This window comes from Podospora pseudocomata (assembly GCF_035222375.1).
Source record: "Podospora pseudocomata strain CBS 415.72m chromosome 1 map unlocalized CBS415.72m_1, whole genome shotgun sequence".
Classification (NCBI taxonomy): Eukaryota; Fungi; Ascomycota; class Sordariomycetes; order Sordariales; family Podosporaceae; genus Podospora; species Podospora pseudocomata.
This window is the reverse complement of record NW_026946363.1, coordinates 2939119-2963635: the sequence shown is the minus strand read 5'-3', so window position 1 is coordinate 2963635 and position 24517 is coordinate 2939119. Positions and strand designations below refer to the sequence as shown.

General features: G+C 51.1%; 8 protein-coding genes across 8 annotated transcripts; 5 read left to right on the top strand and 3 right to left on the bottom strand.

The window, feature by feature from the left end:
• Positions 1-181: 181 nt before the first annotated feature.
• On the top strand, positions 182-3069 carry QC762_111410 (T-SNARE protein SEC-9). Its single transcript, XM_062885560.1, has 5 exons — positions 182-591; positions 649-727; positions 1164-1908; positions 1972-2390; positions 2447-3069. Exons 1-5 carry the CDS (start codon positions 305-307, stop codon positions 2510-2512), a joined length of 1596 nt encoding a protein of 531 aa, XP_062748536.1. The 5' UTR covers positions 182-304; the 3' UTR covers positions 2513-3069.
• A 331-nt stretch (positions 3070-3400) lies between these two features.
• Positions 3401-5749, top strand: prh1 (Salivary acidic proline-rich phosphoprotein 1/2; the record flags this gene model as incomplete). The annotated part of the gene is made up of 1 exon (XM_062885559.1): positions 3401-5749. One exon carries the CDS (start codon positions 3401-3403, stop codon positions 5747-5749), a length of 2349 nt encoding a protein of 782 aa, XP_062748535.1.
• Positions 5750-6228: 479 nt separating this feature from the next.
• ACU17 (Bifunctional NAD(P)H-hydrate repair enzyme) lies at positions 6229-6818 on the top strand (the record flags this gene model as incomplete). Its single annotated transcript, XM_062885558.1, has 3 exons — positions 6229-6444; positions 6579-6678; positions 6745-6818. The coding sequence occupies 3 exons, from the start codon at positions 6229-6231 to the stop codon at positions 6816-6818; spliced, it is 390 nt and encodes a 129-aa protein (XP_062748534.1).
• Positions 6819-6873: 55 nt separating this feature from the next.
• Positions 6874-11290, bottom strand: PaPLP1 (Patatin-like phospholipase-1; the record flags this gene model as incomplete). The annotated part of the gene is given in 6 exon segments (XM_062885557.1): positions 6874-7109; positions 7128-10001; positions 10053-10633; positions 10701-11003; positions 11056-11194; positions 11251-11290. 6 exon segments carry the CDS (start codon positions 11288-11290, stop codon positions 6892-6894), a joined length of 4155 nt encoding a protein of 1384 aa, XP_062748533.1. The 3' UTR covers positions 6874-6891.
• A 3010-nt stretch (positions 11291-14300) lies between these two features.
• QC762_0010010 (uncharacterized protein) lies at positions 14301-16322 on the bottom strand (the record flags this gene model as incomplete). The annotated part of the gene is made up of 6 exons (XM_062882895.1): positions 16115-16322; positions 15929-16057; positions 15584-15861; positions 14989-15484; positions 14708-14930; positions 14301-14652 (listed from the first exon to the last, which is right to left on the bottom strand). The coding sequence occupies exons 1-6, from the start codon at positions 16170-16172 to the stop codon at positions 14301-14303; spliced, it is 1536 nt and encodes a 511-aa protein (XP_062748532.1). The 5' UTR covers positions 16173-16322.
• Positions 16323-17487: 1165 nt separating this feature from the next.
• On the bottom strand, positions 17488-22326 carry QC762_111360 (uncharacterized protein). Its single transcript, XM_062885556.1, has 4 exons — positions 19029-22326; positions 18588-18972; positions 18131-18536; positions 17488-18073 (listed from the first exon to the last, which is right to left on the bottom strand). Exons 1-4 carry the CDS (start codon positions 19574-19576, stop codon positions 17637-17639), a joined length of 1776 nt encoding a protein of 591 aa, XP_062748530.1. The 5' UTR covers positions 19577-22326; the 3' UTR covers positions 17488-17636.
• On the top strand, positions 20497-22037 carry QC762_111350 (uncharacterized protein; the record flags this gene model as incomplete). The annotated part of the gene is made up of 2 exons (XM_062885555.1): positions 20497-21331; positions 21399-22037. The coding sequence occupies exons 1-2, from the start codon at positions 20867-20869 to the stop codon at positions 22035-22037; spliced, it is 1104 nt and encodes a 367-aa protein (XP_062748531.1). The 5' UTR covers positions 20497-20866.
• Positions 22327-23737: 1411 nt separating the features above from the next.
• On the top strand, positions 23738-24490 carry QC762_0009980 (uncharacterized protein; the record flags this gene model as incomplete). The annotated part of the gene is made up of 3 exons (XM_062882893.1): positions 23738-23929; positions 24177-24248; positions 24446-24490. The coding sequence occupies 3 exons, from the start codon at positions 23738-23740 to the stop codon at positions 24488-24490; spliced, it is 309 nt and encodes a 102-aa protein (XP_062748529.1).
• Between the last annotated feature and the right edge of the window lie 27 nt (positions 24491-24517).

Sequence of the window (24517 nt, the reverse complement as noted above, 5' to 3'; positions counted from 1 at the left end):
ATTTGGGGAACTTATGTAAGGTCCAAGTGCAGTCAATGAGCAAGCGGCCTGGGATGGGGCAGTCGCCAGCAACAGAGACCAGGTGACAAAGCCTGTTTTCCGTTAGCTTCGTATTACGGCAGTACCTTTATTCAGGCGCAAAAGGCGGCGGAATTGAGGTACTGTCCTATTTTCTTCTTATCAGCTGGACTTTTCGTTGTTCTTGCAAGCTACCACCCTCTCTCAATGAACGGCTTTCATTGTATTGAGAAGCCACTTCGCTCGGCTTGTTCCATGAACAGTCAATCGTCAATCTAGAACCATCATGGATCCTTCGCTGATCAAAGAACTCCAGCTGGAGCCGCTCTCACCACGAGGCAGCGATTCCAGTTATTCCAGCGAACCACTGGGCAGTGATTCCAGCAATTCCAGCAAACCCCCCAGCGACAGCGATAGGAGCGTACGAAACCCCCAGTCCGAAGCCAAGATGGCAGTGGACCAGTCGCAACGTCGGCGCCCCCCACCACTGGACCTGCATCAATCCAGCGAGATACAGGACCCTGAGAAACTCAGCAGGTCGCAATTTGCAGAGTCCACAAATTCGCAGGAAGAGTGGAAGCAGACTCCAACCCAACCAGAGATGAGGCGAAAGAAACGTGGGTTTTGGAGGTGGATGTCAGGCTGTTTCAAAGGAGACCAAGAAACAGACGATGAACACGATGTCAAGATGGAGTCTGCGGTTGACAAGGTAAGAAAAGAAACAAGCTGAAAATGGATTTCCAGAAGCCTTCTTTTGAAGCATCATCCCTGGTGGCGGAGCGCCAAGTGGCCGCATGGCGGTCACGATCCGGCGGTTGATTAGGACAGCGACCCCAAACTGCTTAACTGCGGTCAAGCAAGTGGTCGTCAGCATTGCGAGGCAGGGGCTTTCCTTTTTTACCGAATGGGTCACAGCCTGGAACAGTCTCAAAATACAAGCTCGTCTGGATCCTACCGTCCCGCCGCCGCAGAGCTCCACCCAAAGCCCCGCCAGCTGTTAGGGGGTCTTTACGCCAAAACGCCCCCTGAACACCTAACATCACATACTTTCCTTCCTTTTCATCTTGTCAACACCAGTTTTACCATCTCGTTGTCATCAGACGACTCAATCTTTTGTCTTGTTTATTGTACTAAACCCTTCACAGCATCCCATCATGGGCAAGTTCAGTTCTCTATTCCGCAGCAAGTCGGATAAAGACAAGCCCAACGAGACACCTGTGAACCCTTATGCGCAACAACCGCCGTCCAGCGACACATACTCGTCCGCTCCTGCATACGGCGGAAATCGCGGAGTCCCTTCAGGACTGCCGTCCGGTCCTCGTCCCGGTGGCTACGGCGGCGGCTTACCATCTGGTCCTCGTCCTGGAAGCTCCGCCCCACCGCCTTACTCCGCTCAGAATGATGCCGCCTTTGCAGACAACAAGAAGAGATATGATTCGGCTGCATCCAGCCCTTCGATAGGATATGGGAATGATCGGCCTGGCGCCCCCAGCGGATATGGCGGCAACAGATACGATAATGCTGCCGGCTATGGCCAGAACAACAACGTTCAGGCTCCCCCCCCGAGACAAGGAGGATACGGTGGTTTGAGTGAACCAAACCCCCTGTTCGATGGGCGTCAACAGAGAGATCCCTATTGGGCAGTGGCACCACCTCCTCGTCCAGAGATTCCCGACAATTATGAGAACATGACGGCGGAAGAGAAGGATGATTACGAGGCAGAAACCAAGAAGGGAGAAATCATCCACACCATTCGAGAGACAGCCCAGAGCTCAGCTCGCGCCCGGATGATGGCTGCTGAAGGAGTGGAGCGTATGGTGGGCATGCACCAGAAGTATGACAGAGATGAGGCTATTCTCTACAAGGTTGAGCAGCAACTCGATGAATCAAGTAAGCTTTCCAGTTCTATGTCGTTATAGTTTACTCGTGCTCGATGCTAACTCAAAGTTGCAGAGCATCAGGCTCGCTTGGCGAACGCACACCTCGACAATCTGGACGCTGCCAACTCGTCACTCTTCAACTTGGCCGCAAATAGCAAAGGAAAGCTTGCCGAGCGTTCAGCGAGGAAGGCTCAGTCTGAGCGAGAGAGGGAGATTGATAGAGATGCGCTCCGGGAGGAGCAGGCTTTGCGGAAGCGAGAGCTGGAGGCCGCCGCTGCTCAAGTGGGCCGGCCAACCTTAGGCTTTAAGAAAGCCGATCGCTCAAAGTACACCTTTGAGGATACGGGCGGAGAGCAAGAGGAACTCAACGATCAGATTGATGATGATCTGACAGAGATTGAACGGAGTGTCTCGACTATGAATATGCTGGCCAAGGGATTCCTTGTGCGGACGGAAGCACAGACCAACCAGGTGACCAGGCTAGTGGAGAAGGTGAGTCGACGATTTCCTCATGATGAATGTATCAACATGCTAACAAAATTTGATAGTCCGATGCTGCCAGGGACAAAGTTCGTGCGCAGAACAATCGCATGAAAGCGGAATACTCTCCCTAAAATGCAGTTGGCTCATGCATAGTTTATGTTGCCTGATGTTTATATTTCGGGTTTAGTTTTCCTTGCAGTCTCTGCTAAATGATGTTTGTTTCACGTTTTCGGTCTGGTTAATTCGTGATTTTATATGTGATTCCAGTTGTCATGTTGCATTTCTGCCAGCTTGGAGTCTGAACATACATAAGACCAAGACGTACATTGCTTCTGGTTGTGGTTTTCCATTTCTCATGGCGTTTGGCTTGGATGAAACTTCACTTGATGTATGATCATTCAATACTTTCACAACCTAGCATCTTTCATATCTGAGCAATCATCATAGAACCCAGTGTAGGCTTCGAGTGTTTGTATTCGGGGTATCAAATCGTGACATCCGGGAAGCCTGCCTCGCTGGCTTCATCACAAGTGTGTCTACGACTTTACATCTTGACCCCTTGTGACTATGACGCCAATTGCACAGTAAAACCAAGACAGTGATCCTGCCTGACAAAATTTGCAGTATGTAAGCAGTTAAAAAAGGAGCCTCGGCGAAAAGTATGATGGGCAGCATAAACCCTCGTTCTGAACTTGGCTTGACGTTGTTTTCAGGTATGCGATATTGTCTTGCACTTATTGATGATCGGGGTTGGGTTAAGGTTGCAACGCAGAATGCTTTTTCGGCTTCTCAAGTATTGTTGGTGCTGTTCACATTTTCTCATGTCTCCATGTTGAAAAGGCCTTTGTAGAAGCATAAACTGTAATTTTCAAATCTATTTGGCATCAAGAACGGAACTGGGTGCCCCACCTACTCCAGCTGTCTGGCCAATCACATCACATTCGACCACTTCAGAAATCTTAGTCTCACAACTCTTGTGTCTTGAACCTCTCCCAGACAACCTCAACTCACTCGACAAAATGGCCAAGAAAAGGAAAAACGACGGCGACGGTATTCGTGTGGGGGGGAAAATCCTCGACTTGAGTGGTTATTTAACGAAAAGGCCCAAGCTTGAGGCCTCGCAATCTTCAACTGACGCCCTTACACTAGCAAAAGAGGGCGTGTCGACATTAAATGAGGGCCTATCAAACTCAAAGGAAGGACTATCGACAACAAGCAAAGACCCCAAGGCAGGTGGGCGTTTGAAACCAGTCGGCAACCCAAAATATTTCGACGCTCGTCAAGCACTCCCGCTTTGGTCACGGCAAGATGATATTCGACAAAGGCTGCGTCAAAACGATGTCTTGGTTCTTGTCGGTGAGACGGGTTCCGGAAAGAGTACCCAGGTGCCTCAATTTCTGATCCAAGAGGACTGGTGTCAAAGGAAGAAGGCCAAAATCAAGGGAGATGGGGGCGTGCAGGAAATGGCTGTGGGAGGTATGATCGCAGTCACGCAACCACGTCGAGTCGCTGCAACCACCTTGGCGCACCGCGTGGCCAAGGAGGCCAACATCCCGGGGAAGAAGAAGGACACGGAGAGACACGGCCCACTTTCTGACGGCATTGTTGGCTATTCAGTTCGTTTCGACCACCGCGTTCCGAAAGGCACCAGGATCAAATATGTCACAGAAGGCATGCTGCTTCAAGAGCTTCTTCGCGACCCGCACCTCCGACAGTACAGCGCAATCATCGTGGATGAAATTCACGAGCGTAGCGTCGATGTTGATCTGCTATCTGGTTTTCTGAAGCAGATCCTCTCTGGCGACAAGGCTGGTCGCGGCGGCATCCCGCTCAAAGTCGTCATCATGAGTGCTACGGCGAATGTCGGCAGCATCAAGAAGTTCTTTTCTGACGTCGAACCGGAAGGGTCTGAAGAATATGCCCCTCCTGCGACAAGACCCAAAACTTCCGTGGATTTCCTCCAGATCGAAGGCCGTCAGTTTCCGGTTGAGATCACGCATACGCCAAAACCAGTCCCAGATATCCAAGAAGCCCTCCTGAGCACACTATTCAAGATTCACAAGCAGGAGTCCCTTTTCGACAAACATGGAAGGAAAGACATCCTAGCCTTCCTCACTGGTCAAGAGGAGATTGAAGCTGCCCAGCGCTTGATCGAAGAACATGCGGAAACATTGCCAGCTGGCGTCCCCAAGGTTGTGGTCTTGCCTCTTTTCGGCCAGCTTTCCATGGAGGCGCAGCACAAAGCTTTCCAGCCTACCAAGGACAAGAACACCAGGAAGATCGTGTTGGCTACCAACATCGCCGAAACCTCAGTCACAGTTCCCGGTGTGCGATTTGTGGTAGACTGTGGTAAGGCGAAGGTGAAGCAATACAGACCTCGATTGGGCATGGAATCACTCTTGGCCAAGCCGATCTCCAAATCTTCAGCTATTCAGAGGACTGGTCGTGCTGGCAGAGAAGGTCCTGGAAAGTGTTTTAGACTCTACACAGAGGAGACTTACGAATCGCTTGAGAAGACAGACCTCCCCGAAATTCTCCGGACGGATGTGCTCAACGCTGTGCTGACAATGAAGGCGAGAGGAATTGACGATGTACTGGCTTTTCCCCTCATGGACCCCCCAGAATTTGAGTCGGTGGAAAAAGCTTTGCTTCATCTTCATATTCTCGGCGCGCTGGCAGATGATGGGTCCATCACGGATATCGGGCGCAAGATGGTCATGTTCCCCGTCCCACCGCCATATGCTCGTGTTCTGATCGCAGCAGCAACCCCAAAATACGACTGCCTGCTAGAGGTTATCGACATCATCTCGTGCATCACGGCAGGTGACGACATTTTTCTTCAGATCCAGTCAGAGGAGACCAAGGAAGAAGCCGAGGAGTTCAGGAAAGAGTTGCGGAGGAGAGAAGGTGATCTCATTACGTACCTGACCACGATCCAGAAATACAGCGCCGAGAACGCCGATAGAGCACGCTGGTGCAAGGACAGGAAGATCAACACCAGGAATATGAAGCAAGCGATGAATATTCGAAAACAGCTGAGGCAGCTTTGTGTTAGGCAAAAGATGATGGAACATCCGCCTGCGGATCCGCAGCCTTTCTACCCTATCACGCCAGAGAGATCCGCTACGATATTGAAGTGTTTCCTGAGGGGTTTTGCGCTCAAGACGGCAATTCTGGCGCCGGATAACAGTTATGTGACGGCGCATGGGAAGCATGTGGTGGCTGTCCACCCGGCTAGTGTGCTCCACGGGCAGAAGAAGGAGGCGGTTATGTTTTTGGAGCATGTGTATACGCAAAAGAATTATGCGAAGAAGGTGAGCGCCATAGAGGCGCAGTGGATTGTGGAGGCGGTGGATAGGTCGGGGTGAAGGCGTGTTTGCCCGGAAGGAGGTCCTGGTTGGATGGTGAAAGGGGCGTGATAACATGGCGAAGGAGGCATGTTTGAGCAAGAAGGAGACTCTACTTGGATGGTAGTAGGACGTGTATATAATAATACAACGAGGAAGGCGTAGTTTAAGTATTGGTGGCATGATTCTTTTGTAAATAGGGACCGTATCAAATCAGTCTTGGTGCCTTCCCACGAATACTCGGACTCCCAACATTGAAGTGACTTTATGCTTAACCCCCCTTGAACCCCTGACTTTTCACTCGGCGCACCGTTCAAACACCAACCCACGGACACTGTGTGGGCCCGTCACCACCAGCTCGGCAGCATCATGTTTTGCGACGTTGAAGAAACCAGCAATCTGATACTGGAAAAACATCAACATCAACAACAACAAGAAAGACGCCTCATAAAGTACAACCTCGCTCTCGTCATTTTGAAGCACACCCACAAAGGGAAACAATGAGACCAACAGCCAGAGCGCTCATGGCAGCGGCCATGCAATCGGGCAACAGCCTCAAACCGACACCGATGGCGCTGCTGCCCCCGATTTATTTGTACCGGCGGTTGCTGAGGGCGCACAGGAAGCACCTGCCGGCGGAGATGAGGTTGTTGGGGGATGAGTATGTCAAGGCGGAGTTTAGGGCGCATAGGAGCGTGGAGAATCCGGTTCATTTGGTGAGTACTGTTTTTTTTTTTTTTTTTTGGATACAGGATTTCTGGCAGGGCGGAGAGATAAAGGGGGACTTGAACATCAAGGAGTGATGTGGGATGGGTCTGAGGAGAGAATGGAAGACTGATGTTGGGAGTAGATCGGCTTTCTCACGGAGTGGCAGCTGTACGCGCAGAAGGTTGAGGGGGATGCTTGGAGGGGGGAGAAGTTGGATGAGGGGAAGATTCAGAAGATGAATGGTATGTTTTTGTTTTTGAGAGTTTGTTGGGGGTTTGTTTACAGAGAAATGCTGACTTGGTGAACAGATGAGCAAATCGGGCAGTTGTATGAGCTTATGCAGGCGATACAAAAGAGGGGGACAGAGGGGAATGAGTCGTAGGTGTGAACGATGGAATGAGAACCTCTAATTCATTTGTGTACTAGTATCCAGCCTCAAGCCTCTGTATATATACCTATTTTGCCACTGACTTTCCCTTGATATCGTTTACACCACTTCTTTTGGTATCCCCGCTGCTGCTGTCAGATGTGTATTGCTCGTCTCGAGCTTGGGAGAAAAGTGTAGACGCTTGTGATTCGCCAAACGACTCGTGGTTGTGGTGGTGACCAAGTGATTTTGAAGTGCTTTGCGATGGTGGTTCGCTTGTGGCTGCTGGTGTTATGTCAACATATCTTGAGTGAGTATGTGTTGTTGTTGTTATTGTTGTTGTTGTTGTTGTTGTTGTTGTTGGAGTCGCCTCTGATTCAACCTCCATCATCGTCTCTTCCAAGACCGCTTTTGCGTTTGCTTCTGCCATCTTACGAAGGCGTGCGTCGAAATTTGGGTCAGGTATCGTGTACGATACGAGGTGGTGCTTTGCGCGTTCACCGAGTAGCACCTCTCTCGTCTCCTGGTCTTCCATTGCCCCATACTCCCAGTGAGCATCAGTCAAGATGTTTTGGCTCATTGGCGCCCAGTCGGAGAGATTCTCTTGGTAGTTCTCCATGGCGCGGGTGGTTTTCTTGCCTGTGCTTTTCGTGAGCCGGTGGTCTACTCCGAAAACGGCGTCTGCCCTGTGAAAAGCCTCCTTGATAACATAAACCGACTCGAGATCATAACCCCCCAGTCTATAAGCAATAGCCTCGTGCAATTTTTCCAGGGATAGGATCGTTTGCTGGTGACATTCGCCATAGCCCACAATGCTCGACGCCAGGCACCTTCTCGCGAGTGCTTCAGCTTCTTCATATCTTTTCAAGCCAATGAGGCACTTGACCATCCGCCGCATCACCTCGAGACACCTGTAGTCGGACTCTCCGAACCACTTGATAAATCCATTCCAGAGTATCGTCCCGTAGTATTTGTGGGCTTGTTCCCACATCCACTTCAAGTCTTCTGCCCAATAATCCTCGCCTTTGTGATACTTGACACATTGCCGCATGGCAACCATGCTGTTAGCCATATTCTGGACAAGGCGGCCGTGGTATTCTCCTGTAATGAAAGCGACTTGGTCCTCTTCAGACTTGAACGTCTTCATTGCCGCTTCGAACCGAAACAGCCAGTACTTCACATCCCGATGCTGGGTTCTGCTTCGATACTCATCTTGTGTCCTCCAGAGTTCCATATTTTCAGGGTGGAGTATCTTCTTTCGTCGGTACAGCGCGCTGGCCAAAAGATCTGCGGAATAGATGAGATCATCTTCAGTGTTTGCCTGGTCGTAGTAAACCCTGGCAAGGTTCTCTTCGATGTTGGAAATCTGAAGCTGCCAGCTATCTGTGCTATTCCAGTCGGGTACGAACCAGCGAGCTGCTTGGGCAATCTCCTCTTCGCTCAGCTGCGGTGATGGCGGTCTGTCCTCGTCCGATTCGTCATTCTTATTCTGCTTCTTTCGCCTGGGGACGGCACGCAACTGCGCAAGTTGTGCCTTTACACGCCCCTCTATCTCCATCCGATTTGCTTCCTTCTCCAAGATGCAGCGATCAATGCATTCGAGATACGTCAACTCAGCTTCGCGCAAACGACCCATTTCATGGTAGAGCTTCCCTAGAGAGCAGAGGGGCCGCTGAACCGCCCAAGTGGTAGGCCCGATAGACAATTTGCTCAAGTGAATGATATCGAGGTATTCGGCTTCGGCCTCACCAAAACGCTTCTGAAAGGTGAGGATGTGCGCGTATTTGCCTCTCAAGACAAGCTCATACGGTAGATGGAGAGATCTAGATCCCCATGTGGAGTGTTCAAGACACGCCCGAACATGGGGGTAAATCGAATGGAGATAGGAACGTGCGTAGGTGGCGGTGAGTGTGTCGCCAATCGAGTCCAACAGTAGGACTTTTGACACAAGGGCTTGTCGTGCTCTGTGTTCAGCCTTCATCCGGTCCCGTGCCCAGGAGTGAACCAAGACGTGCATTGAGGCGAGTTCCCGTTCCTTCACTGTAAGTATTGAGTACCGTTCGAGGATGTCGAGGGCGCTTGGGAATTCTCCATCCCTAGATTCGCTCAACTGGAAGAAGAACTTCCGCCAGGTCATCGTTTCGTCCCCGGTGAGTTGAGCCAAGTGCTCTTCCAGCGCGGGCATGTCCTTGCCCATGTCGAGTCGATTCTTCCAGGATACGCCTCCCCACCAAGCAACTTTGACTGGAATGTTCTCGTTGTGCCAGAAACATACCAGATCGAGAGCTCGGAGAGCAAGACCGGCGTTTCTACCAAGCGTGTTCTTGTTGTGCAGTTCAAGCTGGGCGATGGCTTTGTAAGATGCTTCGAATGTGGTGTAAACGGCCTGGTTCTGTGCGAGCGAGCCTTTGAACTTTGGGTTTCGGAGTAGTTCGACCCTTTGCTTGCGGAATACTTCCAGGTAGCCATCAAGGGGACATGGAGCTTCTCTGATGTACGCAGCTGCCTGGTCGATGGCTAGGGGTAGATAGCCAAGTTCCTCGACGATTTCCTTGCCTATTGACTGGTCCCATGCGTTCAGATCAGCGTATTTTGATCCCGAGGCTGTCAGGAGAAGCCGGATAGCGTCCAGCTCCTCCAACACCTCGACATCATAGACGCACTCATCTCGCATCTGGTTTCGCACCACCCGGTTTCTCGTGGTGAATAGAACATTGCCTGTGTCCCCCTTCGGTAGCAACTCTCGGCGGTCTTCCTGGTTGCAGTTGTCGTAAATCAGAAACCAATCCTCGTCAAGCCGTTCCATTTTCTGAAGAGCTTGTCTCATCAACTGGTCAGAGTTACCACTGGCCTCGATGCCAAATTCATCTCTTGCAATGCTTGCATAACTTTGGCTGATGGTTGTCTTGTCGGTGCCGTCCACATATAGAATATGCGGGAACCTTCGCTTCCTCGGTATGCCCAGCTCGGGATCCCCATGACGGAATATGTTGGCTGCCTTCAACGCAATCTGTGTTTTCCCAACACCGCCAAGGCCATGGAGGCAGAACTCTCTTCGAGGAACAGTCTCGTCTTCTCGATCGGAGAAGAATGTATTCAGTATCCCCATGATGTGGTTTCTTCCCGTGAAGTACCGGCTTGCCTCACCCATCAGGTTTGCTTTTAGGTTTTCGTCAGGCCCTGTTTCGCTTGGTTCAGCTATGGCTCCCGTCAGCAATGAATTCTTCAGAGCAACCTCCTTCTACTCACATAGGGCTCCGAGGTTCAGGTGGTGTTCAGCATTCTCGGTTTCCAAAATATCAGCCGCCCTCTCAATGTTGCCAACAACCTCCGGTTCGCAGAGGTATTGAGCGGTCATCGATTTGAGCTTTCCTATCTTGCCATACTGGGCCAGACTGACTTTGTCTGCTGCAAGAGGAACGTTGAAGCGAAAGTAGGCATCCGGTTTTCGTCTCAGTCGCATTTCCAGGTCGAAATGCACAAGTTCGGCATTGGTAACCATGTCCTTCATGGCCATCCCGACATCAAATATACTCCCCCACATATCACAGACGTTCCTCAACCCACTTGCAGCTCTGGAAATTACACGCTCCTGTTTAGTCCCAGTCCCAATGCTGATCAAGCAACCAAGCCGTCGACTGGGCCCAAATTCGGCAACCGCTTCCTTGATGAGCTCGTTGGTAGGGTTATTAACCCCAAAGGCAGCGTCAATGTAGTCTTCGATTTTTGAGCCACCCTGAGGTGTTGAGACCGTGAGTGGTTGTGGCTTGAAGTAAAAGGTAGCAGCCGTTGTGGCCCTGGCAGCCTCCCATATCTTCACATCTTTGTCCCTATTCAATTCCAGAATGTCAGCACACCCGATGCAGGTAACCAAACTTCAAACAGCACAAAGCTTACCAATTATCCTTTTCTGGTGAAAAGGAGCGAATCCGCCGAACATTCTTCGGATTCGCCCTCTTCCGCGGCATAGCACAAACCACCGCCTTACCCTTTGCTGGCTTTGCAGGATCGCGCATCATTTCCCCCATGTCTTTCTCCGCCACGAGTTTCTGGATAATATTTATCATCGGGGTGCTACGAAACTTTTCTGTGATGTTCGCCCACTTCTTGGACGAGAAGATATTCTCGGCACAGACGTCGTACTGGCGTAAGGCTTCCTCGGTGGACATTCGAAGCCGGCCGAGCATGATGGCAATGAGGCTGGGTCAGGTGTTAGTTGTAGAGAGACTATCCTGCTGGATCAAGTACTCACCCTCCCGTGCTGGTCCCGGCTATCATGTGGAAGACATCGCAAGGCTTGGGTATTTCAGCTAATCCGTGTCTTTCCTTGATCTTGATCATGATTTCGTGGATAATAAGCAGTGATGTGACACCTCGGACACCTCCGCCATCTGTATGATGTTAGTTCTCTTACCCTCACCACTCTGCCACAGATGCTTTATCTTACCAAAAGACAGCAGATTGATTGCTTCATCGTCTGTTGCCATTGGGAAGCTTGGCACATTAAACCCGTGCTCAAATTTGAGACCCGAGTGCCAGTTGATCGGGTGTTAACACTGAGTTTCCTGGGAAAGCCATTTTCACTGAGGGCAGCAGCCTGGTAGATTTGTACAAAGTGAGGTAGCCGTGTGCCTTTGTTGTCTGATGTGGCTCAGCATGCTTAGCCCTTGGCGATGGATGCCCTCCAATGGCGAGGTCATGTTTAAGCGCCTGGTTGGGTGCAGCCCGTACAGTGCGGCTAGATTTTGGCCGTATACAAAACTAGGGCTGATAGGGGCTGTGAAAGGGGGCCGCTAAAATGATCCTTGAATAATGTGTAAATCATTGTGATCAGATAATGTGTGGTCTGAGATGTGTGCAATAACAATGAACTCGTGTCTCTCATGAGCCCATGCTGTGTATAAAGTGAAATGCAAAATAAATGAGAACCCTCAAACTATGCTATACTCTAACCGGCGTGTTCGCAGCATTGAAATCGTTGTCGCCCCTATCAACACCCTTCCCTTTGATGTCGATGATTTCCGAGAGGCTCTTCCCTCAGGCTGAATTCCATGGTCGTTTCTCGTTATGGTGTTGGATAGCCCTTCGATTACCGGCTTTTTGATGCCTAATAGCTTCCCAGGAGCACGCGCCAGTACCGAAAACTTGCTCAATCTTCGCTGGTACTCCTCTTCGGATCTCCATGGCTGTAGGCCCTTGAAATCGTAAAGTCTTAAGGCGTACTCGTTGAGCATCCTAAGCTCCGCAAAGTGAGCCTTCACATTAGCCTTGAGATCAAGCCACCTCTCTTCCAGACTCTTAGCACCTGTCAGGTATGAAGGCTCCTGTGGGTGCTTGAAAGAATCAAACTCTATCTTGATTCGTTCAGTGACGGGGTGATTCTTCGGAAGACTGGACTGCGCCCGGTTCAGAGCAAGCCGAAACATATCCTCCGGCTCCTTGTCACTTCTAGGTCGTTGCTTACCAAGGGCTTTGGCAAGTAGCTCCGTGGCCAGTATCACCTCCATATGTGACGGCTGGTAAACATCTTCTGTCTGCAAGAGACATTGCTCGGCAATGAACACGGCATCATCCAGCCTGTCGGCAGACCGGGCCGCCTCCGCCATTCGCCGCATCATCTTCAGGACTTTCGGGTCGTGATATCCATATACATCCACGGTCCTAGGGATGAATTTCTTGTACATATCGATCGCCATAGAATACCGGCCGGCGAGGTACATCGACCAGCACCAATGATCGAACAGCTCGTAAATCGCGTCAGTTTGGAAGAAGGCGAGGCTTTGGTCGGTGTCGGATTCGTTCATCATGTCCACGCGTCTCTTGAACCAGTCCATGTCCTTTGGCTCAGTCATCGCCTTCGCCTCATTCTGAAGTCTCAGAAGCTCGGGGGAGTCCTCGACCAGTTCCTCTTGGCATTTCTGGACGACCCAGTTCATCAAGTTCTTTGCATTCTTGTTTCTGCCTTGGTCTTTTAGTACCCTTGCTAGCCTTCCGTGCCTGAGGAGAATTTCAGCCTCGAGATCATCAAGAGAGTCCGTCTCTTCAGCGCGTTTTTTCTTTCTGACAGTGGCCACAGCATCTTCAGCAGTGTCGGTAGACTCGTGAACTTCCACCTCTGCTCCGATGGGACTCCGTCTGTTGGTTGCGGGCCTGTGGCGAGCGAGAGGGTTGACGACAGTTGCAGTGAACGTCTGGAATATTCTGGCTTCCATCTCCTTAGAAGAAAGGGCGGGAAAAAGCTGCGGGGTAGTCTTCTCGAGGGCTGTCTTCAGCAATCTCCCTCGTTGCGATGCTGAAACACTGGCCTTCTCCTCTTCGAACTCCCGCTTTTCTAGTTCCTTCAGAAGGTACTGTTTTCGTTCTCGCTTTCTCGCCTCCAGTCTGCCGATGGCCTCCCAATGCATCGCTTCTGCCTCGCCGAGAAACTCATGCTCGTGGTAAAGTGTAGCCAGGTGCGTCAGTGTATTTATAGCACCCCATCCAAACGGATCCTCCTGATACTTGAAAAGCCGAAGGCAGGTCTTCCAGCAATATTCAGCCTGTTTGAACTGTTGTACAGCACTGTAAAACCACCCGAGTCTGAACAAAAGATGGGCATTGTAGTACTCGTTCACTGGGTACGTTATGTTTTTAGGGCCAACTACCACATCGCCGCGCTTGAGACCAAGGACACGGGCATTATCGTGTTCCTGGATAGTATCCCGGGTCTTTGGTACGATGGCGAAACAACAGTCGATGTGAGGTGCCAGACCGATAGCATACCTCCGGTTCTTCAAAATCAAGGATGGGGTCATTGCATCGCTGAGCAAAACCCCTGCCAGCCAGCAAACCTCAGCACGGGCTTCTGGTTCCATCCTTTGCTGGGCCCAAGTATGAACCAGGGTATGCATGGACAGGGTGAGGCGGTCAGGAGCCAGCCTAACCAAGGAGTAACGTCGCAAGACTTGAAGCCCGTGAGCAAAGAACAGAATCTCCCAGCCCCCTTCTCCGTCCTCTTGCATCATGTCATCCCAACCTTTGTCTGGGGTTTGAAAAATGCGCTTCAAGGGGTAAGAAAGGTCGGCATTGCAACTCCGCCGATTCAACACCGCCCTCGTTAGAATTTCCGTTGAAAATCTTTGATAGTGATAGCACGACAACAAGCTCAAGACCTTCATGGCAAAGAGTGCCGCGCGTCCTTCTTCACTTCTCCCGGCACGATGACGGATGGCTGTGATCTGGTCGTAGGATAGCTCTAGAGTTGCGTACGCTGCTTGAGTCTCAACACTTGTGTCCTTGAAGCGGGGGTCTGTAGCGACTCGAACCTTTTGTGTACGCAACTCCTTGAGATATACATCCAGTTCCATTCCTCTCTCTCTCTGATAGCTGCAGCCGCTTTGTCGACGCAGACAGGCATGCAGCTAAGCTCATGAACAATTTCATTTGCCAAAGCTGTTTCCTCACCTGTTGGAGCTCGTCGTGTCGGGACCGTAGGGCCAGCCTCGTCTGAATCAGATGTCACATCCAAGAGACCAGAAGCTCCCAAAAAAGTTCAACAGCGTCCCTCTCGGCCAGAGGTTCAACGTGGTAGACAAGGTGTGCAGGGAAGTTGTGCTCAAGGCCATTGAAGCGTGATGTGTAGATGATGTTGCCCTTTCCTCTGCCCGGTATGAAACCGGCGCGCTCACTCAAGTTGCAGTCGTCGAAAATCAAGAGCCATTCGTCTGCCAAGCGCCCCATCCATTCCAGTGCCATGTGGAACATTGTTTCTGGATTGGTACCGCCCAAGTTGTATCGTTTGGAAATCTCGGCGTACGAATGAATAATCGTAGATCTTTCTGACCCATCGACGTAAAAGATATATTTGAAACTTGGTTTTGTCAGTAACCGGCCCAGGGACATAAAGTGATGGAAACTGTGCCCACCTTCCATCCAGGTTCTCTGCTGCCTTGAGGGCAACTTCACTTTTCCCAACGCCTCCTATCCCCCACAGAAGAAATTCCCTCCTTGGAACTCCTCCTGTGTCGCGCTCGCAAAACACTTGATCGATTTTGTTCAGCACATCTTGTCTCCCTATGAAGAAGCTGCTCGGTATTCCCATCGCCTTGGATCTGTCTGAGAGAAATAGCTGGTCACTGTCCGGAAAGTCTGGAACATTGTTAGCATACCCAAACAAGACCTAGTTTGTGAGTCGGTTGCTTCTTACAGGCATGGCCCAAAGTCAACCCATGCTTGAACCTGCCACGAGCCCCCAAGCCCTCCACCACCTCACGTATTTGTCGACCTACACTATCCCCACCGAGGTAATCCCTAGTCAAGGCCTTGAGCTGCGGAATCTTCTTATATTCATCCAGCTCAACCTCCTTGGCACCATCCGGTACATTGAACCGATGATACGACCCAGGAAAGCGTGAAAACCTGTCATGAATCTGCTTATGTGACGTCTCCGTGTCGGTAGCCACATTCTTGACCATCCCAATAAGACCTTGAAGCTGCTCCCAGGCCTTCGTGTAGTTCTTGAATCCAGTCTTCACCCTCACAGTCTCGGTCGATTTCGTACCCGTACCAATACTGATCAAACATCCAAAGCGGCGGCGAGATCCAAACTCATCCAGCGCCTCCTTCAAAAGGTAATTTGCCGGATTGTTGAAGCCAACTGCCGCGTCAATGAATAACCCCTTGCGCACACCTGCACCCAGCTCCTACGGCTTGAAATATTTCGAAGCAGCAGTCGTCGCTCGGCAAGCCTCCCAGATCCTGATCTCACTATCCCAATCATCCTCACCCTGAAAAGAGCGAACCAGCTTCGTCTCCCCCGTCGCAACAGAATCCGCAGGCATCACACACACAATCACCTTCCCCTTCTTGGGATTTTCCGGGTCCCTCATCATCTCCCCCATTCCCCTCTCCTTGACCAAGTTCTGAACAGCTTCCTTCAGTGCAGTGGACTTGTACTTGTCCGACACCTGCCCCGTCTTCCTGTTCTTCTTGTTGAAGATACTCGCAGCACAATCGTCGTATGCCTTCAAGGCCTCAGTAGTAGACATCCTTAGTCTCCCCCAACATGATTGCGATAAGCCTACAACCAACCGCTCGTCAGTCTAGGTCACTACACAAAATCACAAAAGATACTCACCCGCCTGTACTCGTCCCAGCAATCATATCAAAATAGTCACAAGGCTTCGGTATCTCTTCCAGCCCATCCCTCCTCTGAATCTTTTCCATAATCCGATCCAGAATCACCAACGACGAAACACCTCGTACACCTCCACCATCTAAAACCACAACTGATTAGCTGCTCATCCCCTAGTCCGAAGTGTAGATGAACTTACCCAGCGACAGAAGATTAACCGGCTCATCATCTTTCGTTCTCGACCCCATATTCGACATCTCTCAATCAAAACAAACAAAATAAGAATAAGAATAGAAATATCACACAACTCCTCTCCCGTCCCAACACCAAGGGAACTCATCCTTCAAACCCAAAAATCCCAACTTGGGTCTCGAAAGGCAACCGGTCTGTACCCCCCTCCAATGACCACCACTCAAATAAACGCCAATCGTCCAGTATGCAGGCACTGCAGGTATTCAGGTGAAGTCTGACCAGGGTTTCATCGCACTGTAGTACCTGTACATCCATCCCCCCTAAGCCACCCCTCTAATCCAACCCTCCCTAATCCACCCCCTAATCCACCCCCTAATCGTCATTAGCGGCACGTCCCTCCTCCCCATTCTCGCAGGTGTGATTAATCAAAGTATGCAAGTAGGTAGTTGATAGTGGCTATGCAACTCAACCACCGAACAACATACCAAGTCGCCAACAATGTGTTCGGAGATAGGGTAGGTATGTGACCACGATCGCTGCTCTGCTAGGGAACAACAACAACAACAACATCATCATCATCATCATCATCCAGCACTATCCAAGCCCAACTAACAGCGTGGCAATGTTTTATACATGTATATTCAAACATTGCCCCACAATTGATCGAAAAAGAGGGGGGAAAATCGAGTTATCACAAGAGGAATCAACAACAGAAAATCATCTTTGGTTAACGAAATCACAATTGTTGGCGAAAACAAAATAGTGATATCTCTTTTAGCTACACACAATGAGAACTACATACCTGAATAGTGGCCAAGACAGAAGCGCACCCCCCCTCCTCACGGGGAGTCTTTTGTATTCTGCCTGGGGTTGCAGTTGGTGAGGTGGTTGTGTGGTCTACCCAGTTAGATGTCCGCGGGGAAGCGATATTTATATCCTCCGCGGGCCGGTGGTGATTCACAGTCGCCATCGGAATCACCAGTTGTTGAGAAATATGCGTTGACTCCATTTGCCCGTGTTTTTTTTTTTTTTTTCAATGTTCAGCCTTTCGGTCACACCGAGGGTACCACTACAACGCCCCCAAGACCATCATGGAACCGCTAAGAACCCCGTCCCAAACTGTCGGGACAAAAGCACAACTCCCACTGGCCAACCGCCATTACCGCCGTGGCTGTGAGTGGGGCGCTGCCGCGGAAGCCAAACCGGCCTCTTTCTTTAGGCAGGTCCGGTGGCCTGGCGCCTGAAGGCACCCGCTGAGGCACACTCACCACCCGGACGGGATGGTCCGCAACATCAGACTGCCATCGGGCCGTATCTTGAGAGTTATGATGCCATGCCCATCATTCTGTGAGCACTGTCCCCCCTCGGTCCCGAAAAGAGTTGAAAATGAAAAATGATGTGTATGTATTATCTATCCATACGCCAACCGTTCTTAACTCCATGTGTTGCATGAAACCACCCACCCGCTCAACAAAAAAGAATACCTCCCCTTCCCAGCCGTGTCTACTACCATGATACCCACACCCCATCTACGATATCGTAGCCGGCTCGTCCAAATACCAAGCCAAATCCCCCTTCTCATCCCCCACCTCCCGCGTCGAGAACCCATTCCCCAAGTACCCAAACCTGTTCCCCCTCGCATTATCCCACTCATACTCCCAATCCTCCCCTCTAAACCGTTCCAGCATATGAAAGAAATGAATCCTGCTCCCCGGATGAAGCGCCACCACCGGTCCTTCCTCCCTTCCCATCTTGAACCATGATCTCCCCGGCGCCGCCCAAGTGGTGGCTGGCATGAAGTGGGTAATGTGCTCAAAGTAGTCATCTACTGCTGCTTGGGAAGGGGCGATGGATTTGATTCCTTCGGTTTGGACCTTTTTGATGATGGTGGTGATGTACTTGGCGATGTGTTCCGAGAGGGTGAAGACTGAGCCGTGACCAATGGGTGCGTTGGGGCCAAGGAACACTGCTTCTTGTTAGCACATCATGGATCACGTCTAAAGAATGAAGAGGGCAGGCTTACTGAAGTAATTTGGGAGGCTTGGAACAGCACAAGACATATACGCCTTCGGGATCTCTTGTCTCCATCGATCTTGCAGATTTGCGCCATCACGTCCAATGATGGGGAATCGCGGGCAAAAGGATGTTTCGAAGCCCGTGGCACAGATTATGGCGTCAACTTTGAGGATCTCCCCTGAAGCAAGCTCGATGCCTTCCGGTACAAAGCGCTTCATGTCCGTTCTCCTGACTTCAACATTCGGTTTTGTCAGGGCTTGGAGATACCCATGGCCAGGCGTCATTCTTCGGCATCCTAGTGGAAAGTCTGGAATGAGAGCTTTGCAGAGCTGCTCGTTCCCACCGAGCATGGCTGTCATGTACTCCGCTACCTTCGCGCGGGCGAAGGCTTGAACTGGGCTTTTGGCAAGGACCTGCGGGTGTTAGCCATCTCCTTAATGGAAAATCGAAAGAGAGAACCCTACCACTGGGAAAGCACTGTTGACCTCAACCTCAATCCTCTTGACAAAATCCCGGTAGAACTCCGGGTCCGACTTGAACTTTTCAATAGTTTCTTCCGAGAAGTTTTCCTCGGCGTCGAGCTGTATCTTATCCCAGACCTCTGTTGCTTGACCCATGACTTTCCAGGCGTGTATCCTTGGTGGTATGACCCAACTGGGTGTCCGGAAGATGTGGTGAATTTTGGCGGCGCCGGGCTGGAGAGCTGGCAATACTTGAACTCCCGTTGAACCATTGCCAATGATCGCTATCGTCTTGCCTGTGTGGTCGAAATCCTTTGGCCAACGAGCCGTGTGTATCAATGTGCCTTTGAACACGGTGAGGTCTTGAACATCAGGCCACTTCCAGTTGCTAATGGTTTGAATGTTAGCTGATGCCGTGCCAGCGAAGACGTGTAAACTGCTTACTTCAGTATGCCCGAACCATTCAGTAGAAAGGTAGCATAGTCCTCAAATTCCTGTCCATTCTCAAGGTTCCGTATCCTCAGCTCCCATTGACCGTCGCCTTCGTTCCAAACAGCAGAGACCACCTCATGAGAGGTCTTGATAGACCCTCTCAGCCCCTCCTCGTCGGCAACCTGGCAAAGATAGTCCTCAATTTCCTCGGCACTAGAAAAGAAGTTGGTCCAGTCCTTTTTTGGTCGCCATGAGAACTGGTAACTGTGGCTTGGTACATCGCATCGACATCCAGGGTATTGATTCTCGAACCATGTTCCACCGACGTCGATGTTCTTTTCGTATACCACGACTTCGTAGTTGGTGAGATTCAGCCGCAAGGTACGGATGACGTTTAGCCCGCTCGCTCCAGCTCCAATGCCGACAATACGAATCGGCCGTGCAGTGCCGAGAGGTTGTTCCCGGACAGTGTAGGAGACATTGAGGGAAGGGAAGTTGAGAGTGGCGCCATCACGACCAAGTCGATCCGGGTATCTGTCGCCGCAAGAGTCCATTACCATGGTGAAGAGTGTGTGGGAGAAGAGCCAGAGGTGTTCTGAGAAGCCAAGTAGAGACTCTCAGAGGATGCTTCGAGGCCTTGGTACTTATATCAGTAATCGAAGGCGAAAAGCAGATAGTAAACGCAGCCAATGGCTTGCCAGGCTTCGTTGATGTAATTCAAGTGGTATGCAGCAAACGAGCAACACTCCGTACCCTGACCTTGATTTGCTCTTCCCGGTTGGGCAAGTGCCTCAGAATGAGGAGTACGGTTCCCCTCTCCAAGACAAGGCAGGCGCTGTCAGCAAACAGAGTATTGTGGGTATCCCAAACTAGGATGGAAGAGAAGGAGCCTCCAAGTATATGACGATCCAGCCCCATGAGACAATCGACGGCCACGAGCTCAACCTAACACCGAACAGAGGGGTATCTCCCGACGGGTGCGATCCATAGTTGGCTGATTTACGGTTCCCGTCCATTTACGCCGGCCGATAATTCCTTCAAGCAAAAAGAGACGAAAAGATATCGAAGAAGAAGAAGAAGGGCCCTGCATGTATCCCCGCTGTCGGCGCGGGGGCTGTTGGAAGCCCTCACTGAAGAGGATCTCGAGATCCAATGGGGTTATCGGCTTCAAGGCTGCCGCATATTGGGTTTGTTTGATCCGTCCCCCGAACCGGGAAAGTGATGGCCAGCCTGTTCCAACGAAGAGAAAGAGACCCGCGTGAATGTGAGAGACGCTTGGGATGGCCGGTCCTGTCGTATGCTGTCCAACCACAGCCGTTATCGACATATGCCGGTGAGCAGCGAATTGCATGCTCAGCCGAGGGCCAGTAAGAAGTGGGGAGCTTTTCCTAACGGCACCTTCCCGTCTGCGCTGTGCTTCCTGCTGAACGTGCCTCCTCGATGCTGACAGAGAGACAGCGGCGGGCTGCAAGTGCAAGTTGCAACGGTTAAAATGTGGCCCCAATTGCAAGCCTTCGGAGCATTTCAAGCGGAAAAACTCCGCTTTCTCTTCAGCTTGGTTGGAATTGAAATTAGGGGCTGAAAGCTGACAGCACACGGACCACATGCCTCAAACAACCACCGTTTGCTGCCCCACTATCGTTCAAATCCTACCCAACCCTACCACCACCACCACCACCACCACCACCACCAGGACGACCTCAGCTGAAAGAGACTCACATTCCGGGAAACTGTAGTAAGAGACATTGATATCATTCGCTGCTTCACGTGAGCAATTTTGGAACCCGGTACAGTCAGCTGCTGTTTGGGCATAACCAACATATATCAGATCCCCACCACCAGTCTGAACCATGGCCTTTTCATTCTCGTTCGCCGGCGATGATATAGAAGACGATGGTCGTCCGCTCACCCCTCCACCCCAAGTCAAGAAGTCAGCTGTGGCCTCGCCCGCGGGGGCTGGTGCATTTCCAGTTCAGGGCAAGTCCCAATTACCACCAGCCAGCCATGATCTCGAGGACATGCTTTCGAAGCTACCCTCCAAGATAGCCTTCAACCTGCTCGGTGTCGATCTTCAGGATGGTAGCACACTCCAAATACCAAGGCGTGAGCTCTGGGATGTGCGGGCTCAGCTGATGGCTGAGGATGATGGGGAAAACCCATCTGAGTCAGAGGCTGGTCTTGGGGAGCACGACGTCAAGACGGGCATTTATGAGGGTGGCTTCAAGAGCTGGGAGAGCAGTGTTGATATGGTCAAGGTCTTGGCATCGGAAAAGCCGGCCGATTTTTTGAATCAAGAGCCGTGTGTCTTGATCGAGGTGCGGCGATATATCTGACGTCCCTAAACCTCCTGCCGAGAAACGAATTGCTGACCAATGTGTACAGCTCGGCTGCGGCACGGCCTTGCCCTCTCTCGCACTCTTTCACTGGGCCTTGAGCGAAAGAAAGTCACAACCGAGACACCCGTTGGTGCTCACGCTTGCAGACTATAACCCCTCTGTGCTCTATCTGGTGACGTTGCCCAATCTCATCTTGGCCTGGGCTCTTCAGCAACGAAGCCGAGTAGCGCTCGTCGAAGAGGCTTTTACACCCGACGGAGAACTCGATCTGACACCGGAGGTTATCGCTGCTTTCAAGGACTCTCTGGTTTCCAACCAGATCACTTTGAGATTTCTTTCTGGTGCTTGGTCACCAGAGTTTGTGGATATTCTCTACAGCTCACCGAATGCCCCAAGTCTTGCGGACAATACCAAGACTCTTGTGCTTGGTTCGGAGACTATTTACTCTCCTTTTGCCCTTGATAGATTCGGCGAGACTCTTCTTCTGATTCTTGAGCGAGAGCGGAAAGACAGACCAAGCGGTTCTGCCAGAGCTGTCATTGGCGCAAAGAAGCTTTACTTTGGCGTTGGAGGCTCGCTGGATGATTTTGTAGAAAAGATGAGGGGCCTTGGGACAACAGTGAACAACCTGTTTGAGGAACGCACTGGTGTTGTCAGAGGCGTCGTCGACTGCCAGCTCTCATGACTGCCGACATTTGGGAGTACGAAACGTCGGTTGGATAGAAGTCACTGAATTCTGAACCTGGATATCTCCTGTTTGATCAACTCGGCCACGTTGAAATTCAACTCGGGATATTCTCACACGGGAAGTTGGAAGCCGAGGTCGAATGATGTTCCAAGATTTTTCTTCCCGGAGTTGATTCAGAATCTAGCTGAGGCATCCGGTTGTGTGTTGCCGGAGGTTACACGGTTTATCCGCCAGCGAATTGTTTCCGACAGAGCCGCCTGATCTCACAAACACGGAATGATGCCGTTGAAAACCTACTCGGTGACAGCAACTTGCAACTCGAACCCGTTTTGCCGCACAGAGCTATCGCATACGAACATCCAGGAGCACAAGGAACCCCCGTGACCTTGATGGTGGTTCAACGCCACGATGGCATGTATACCAAGGTGGCACAAAGCCTCAGCATACAATTATCAGTCAATCGACTTTTTGATTGGTGTATCTTTCGCGGACTAGTCTCACCCTCAATACTTCCGGGGCTTTGCCATTCTGCGAAGATTTTGTTGAGAGACGCTTGGAATACTACCTGACCTGTCTGATCTTGCCTGGTGACTATCGTCAGGAGGCAAACCGGCCGCGCACTCAATCGCAGGCGCAGCCACACCCACCCAGGCCCGACGAGACTCAATTTTTGACCGCACTAACAGAGTAGGTATCTGATGTATTCCTTTAATATATTCTGGTGTGACCACGCTGACTCGCGTTCAAGCGGCCTGTAGCGTCACTCGCATTCTCGTGTTACTATGGCGCTAAGACTTTGAATATGTGTAAGTTGGGATGGCGGCGCGATCTCCGTGTAACGTCTGGCTGCATAGGTCACCAGTTCGCCATCATATCCATGGTTGCGAACGTCCAGATGCAGGCTGCCGTGGCCGTGGTGTGTGCCTTTTGACCCCGCAATGCACAAACCAAACTGCTCGGCAGGAGTGGCATGTGAGCCATATGCCCCCGTTCTAGACGTCGGGCTTCGTCATGCTGTGACATGCAATATCTCTGTAACTCGCATCGACATCATAACCTCTCGGTTGACCTTCGGTTGCGTTGCCAGGCATTGAAGAAATACCAGAAAATGGTCCCGAAATCCAGACATTGTTTTTCCGGATTCCAGATTCGAGACATGGTGAAGGGTTCTGGAAGGGGCAGTGATGTGCAATGACGACAATCTGGTCTGCAGCTCTGCAAGGAACCAAAAAAACCCTGAAGGGGTCGCCGTGGAGCACAACCATCTGAAGCGGGTCGATCTGATGCAGCGCAGCGAGATGAGGTCCACAGCACACATCGCATTCCACTGTCCCACGTGCATTCCGTCATCTTGAAGATAGAGCAACAAGAGAAGAATGACTTACCGTAGCGCATACAATGCCGTCTGACAGCAGTGATTAAGTGATAGCCAAAAGCCAACAGTCAGTCACTGCTAGGCAAGAATGTGTGTAACATCGCATGACAGGGAAGGGATCCAGGAAACCAACAGCGTCGTAGCCCGAATTGGCGCAATTCTGGATTTAGGAGTAATTTCCACATGGTGGTTGTTGGCGCTGTGCTTTCTTCTCGTCCGCATCGCGGGCACCGTCACGAAGGAGTGTCGTAGAGAACACAAACTGCGTGGCAGAGAGGAGGAATAGGGAATAATAGTGCTCGGTTTCACTGTCGCGGGGATCATGCGACTCACCCCCTCCCTCTCTGTGCCTCCATCATGTGTTCCTCTTGAGAGAACGGGATCTGGGGTTCTTCCCTTCCCGCTCAAACCCAGACCCTGTGCCTTCCCCTGTCTGTGCCTGTCCAGCCTTGCCGTGCCAAAAAAGCTTTTCCCCATTCGCGGCGTCTTTTTCTGGGGGTGGATCCGCCAACTGGTAAAATCGTTGTGTCAACGCCCCCCCATTCGCCAAACGAGATTGGAACTCCAGGACGCGTTCTTGGCCGTTTAGCTATTTTGGCCCCTGCGCCTCTTTCCTCTCTTCCTCTTTTGAGAGAGCTCTTCTTCCTCCTCCCCTTCCTGCCTATCTTTCCTTTTCCCACCACCACCACTACTCACATATCTCTGTGACTTGTCTCGGGACTGCCCACATTTACATCATAATAATTACACTTTCACCACAGTCGTTTTATAAACTCTTTCGTTTTTCCATTCCAACCACCAGCTCAACCGAGTCGTTCAACATTCCACAAGTGGTAAGTACATGATCGTGCCCCCAGCAACGAGATTGCGCGCCTTTCTTCGGATCGATCCACCCATATCCATCCTCCCCCGACGTTTCCACCTCGACCGCGACCTCGGTTTTCCTCCCACCGCCAATTCTGTTTTCTTCACATCCCAAAAGCTTATTTACCGTCGCATCAGCTGACCTCTTGTTCACTCAAACTCGCAGTTGTACTTCATCTCACTCACCACCACCATCGTTTACTCTGTATAATCCAGAACAACATCCATCACCATCAAT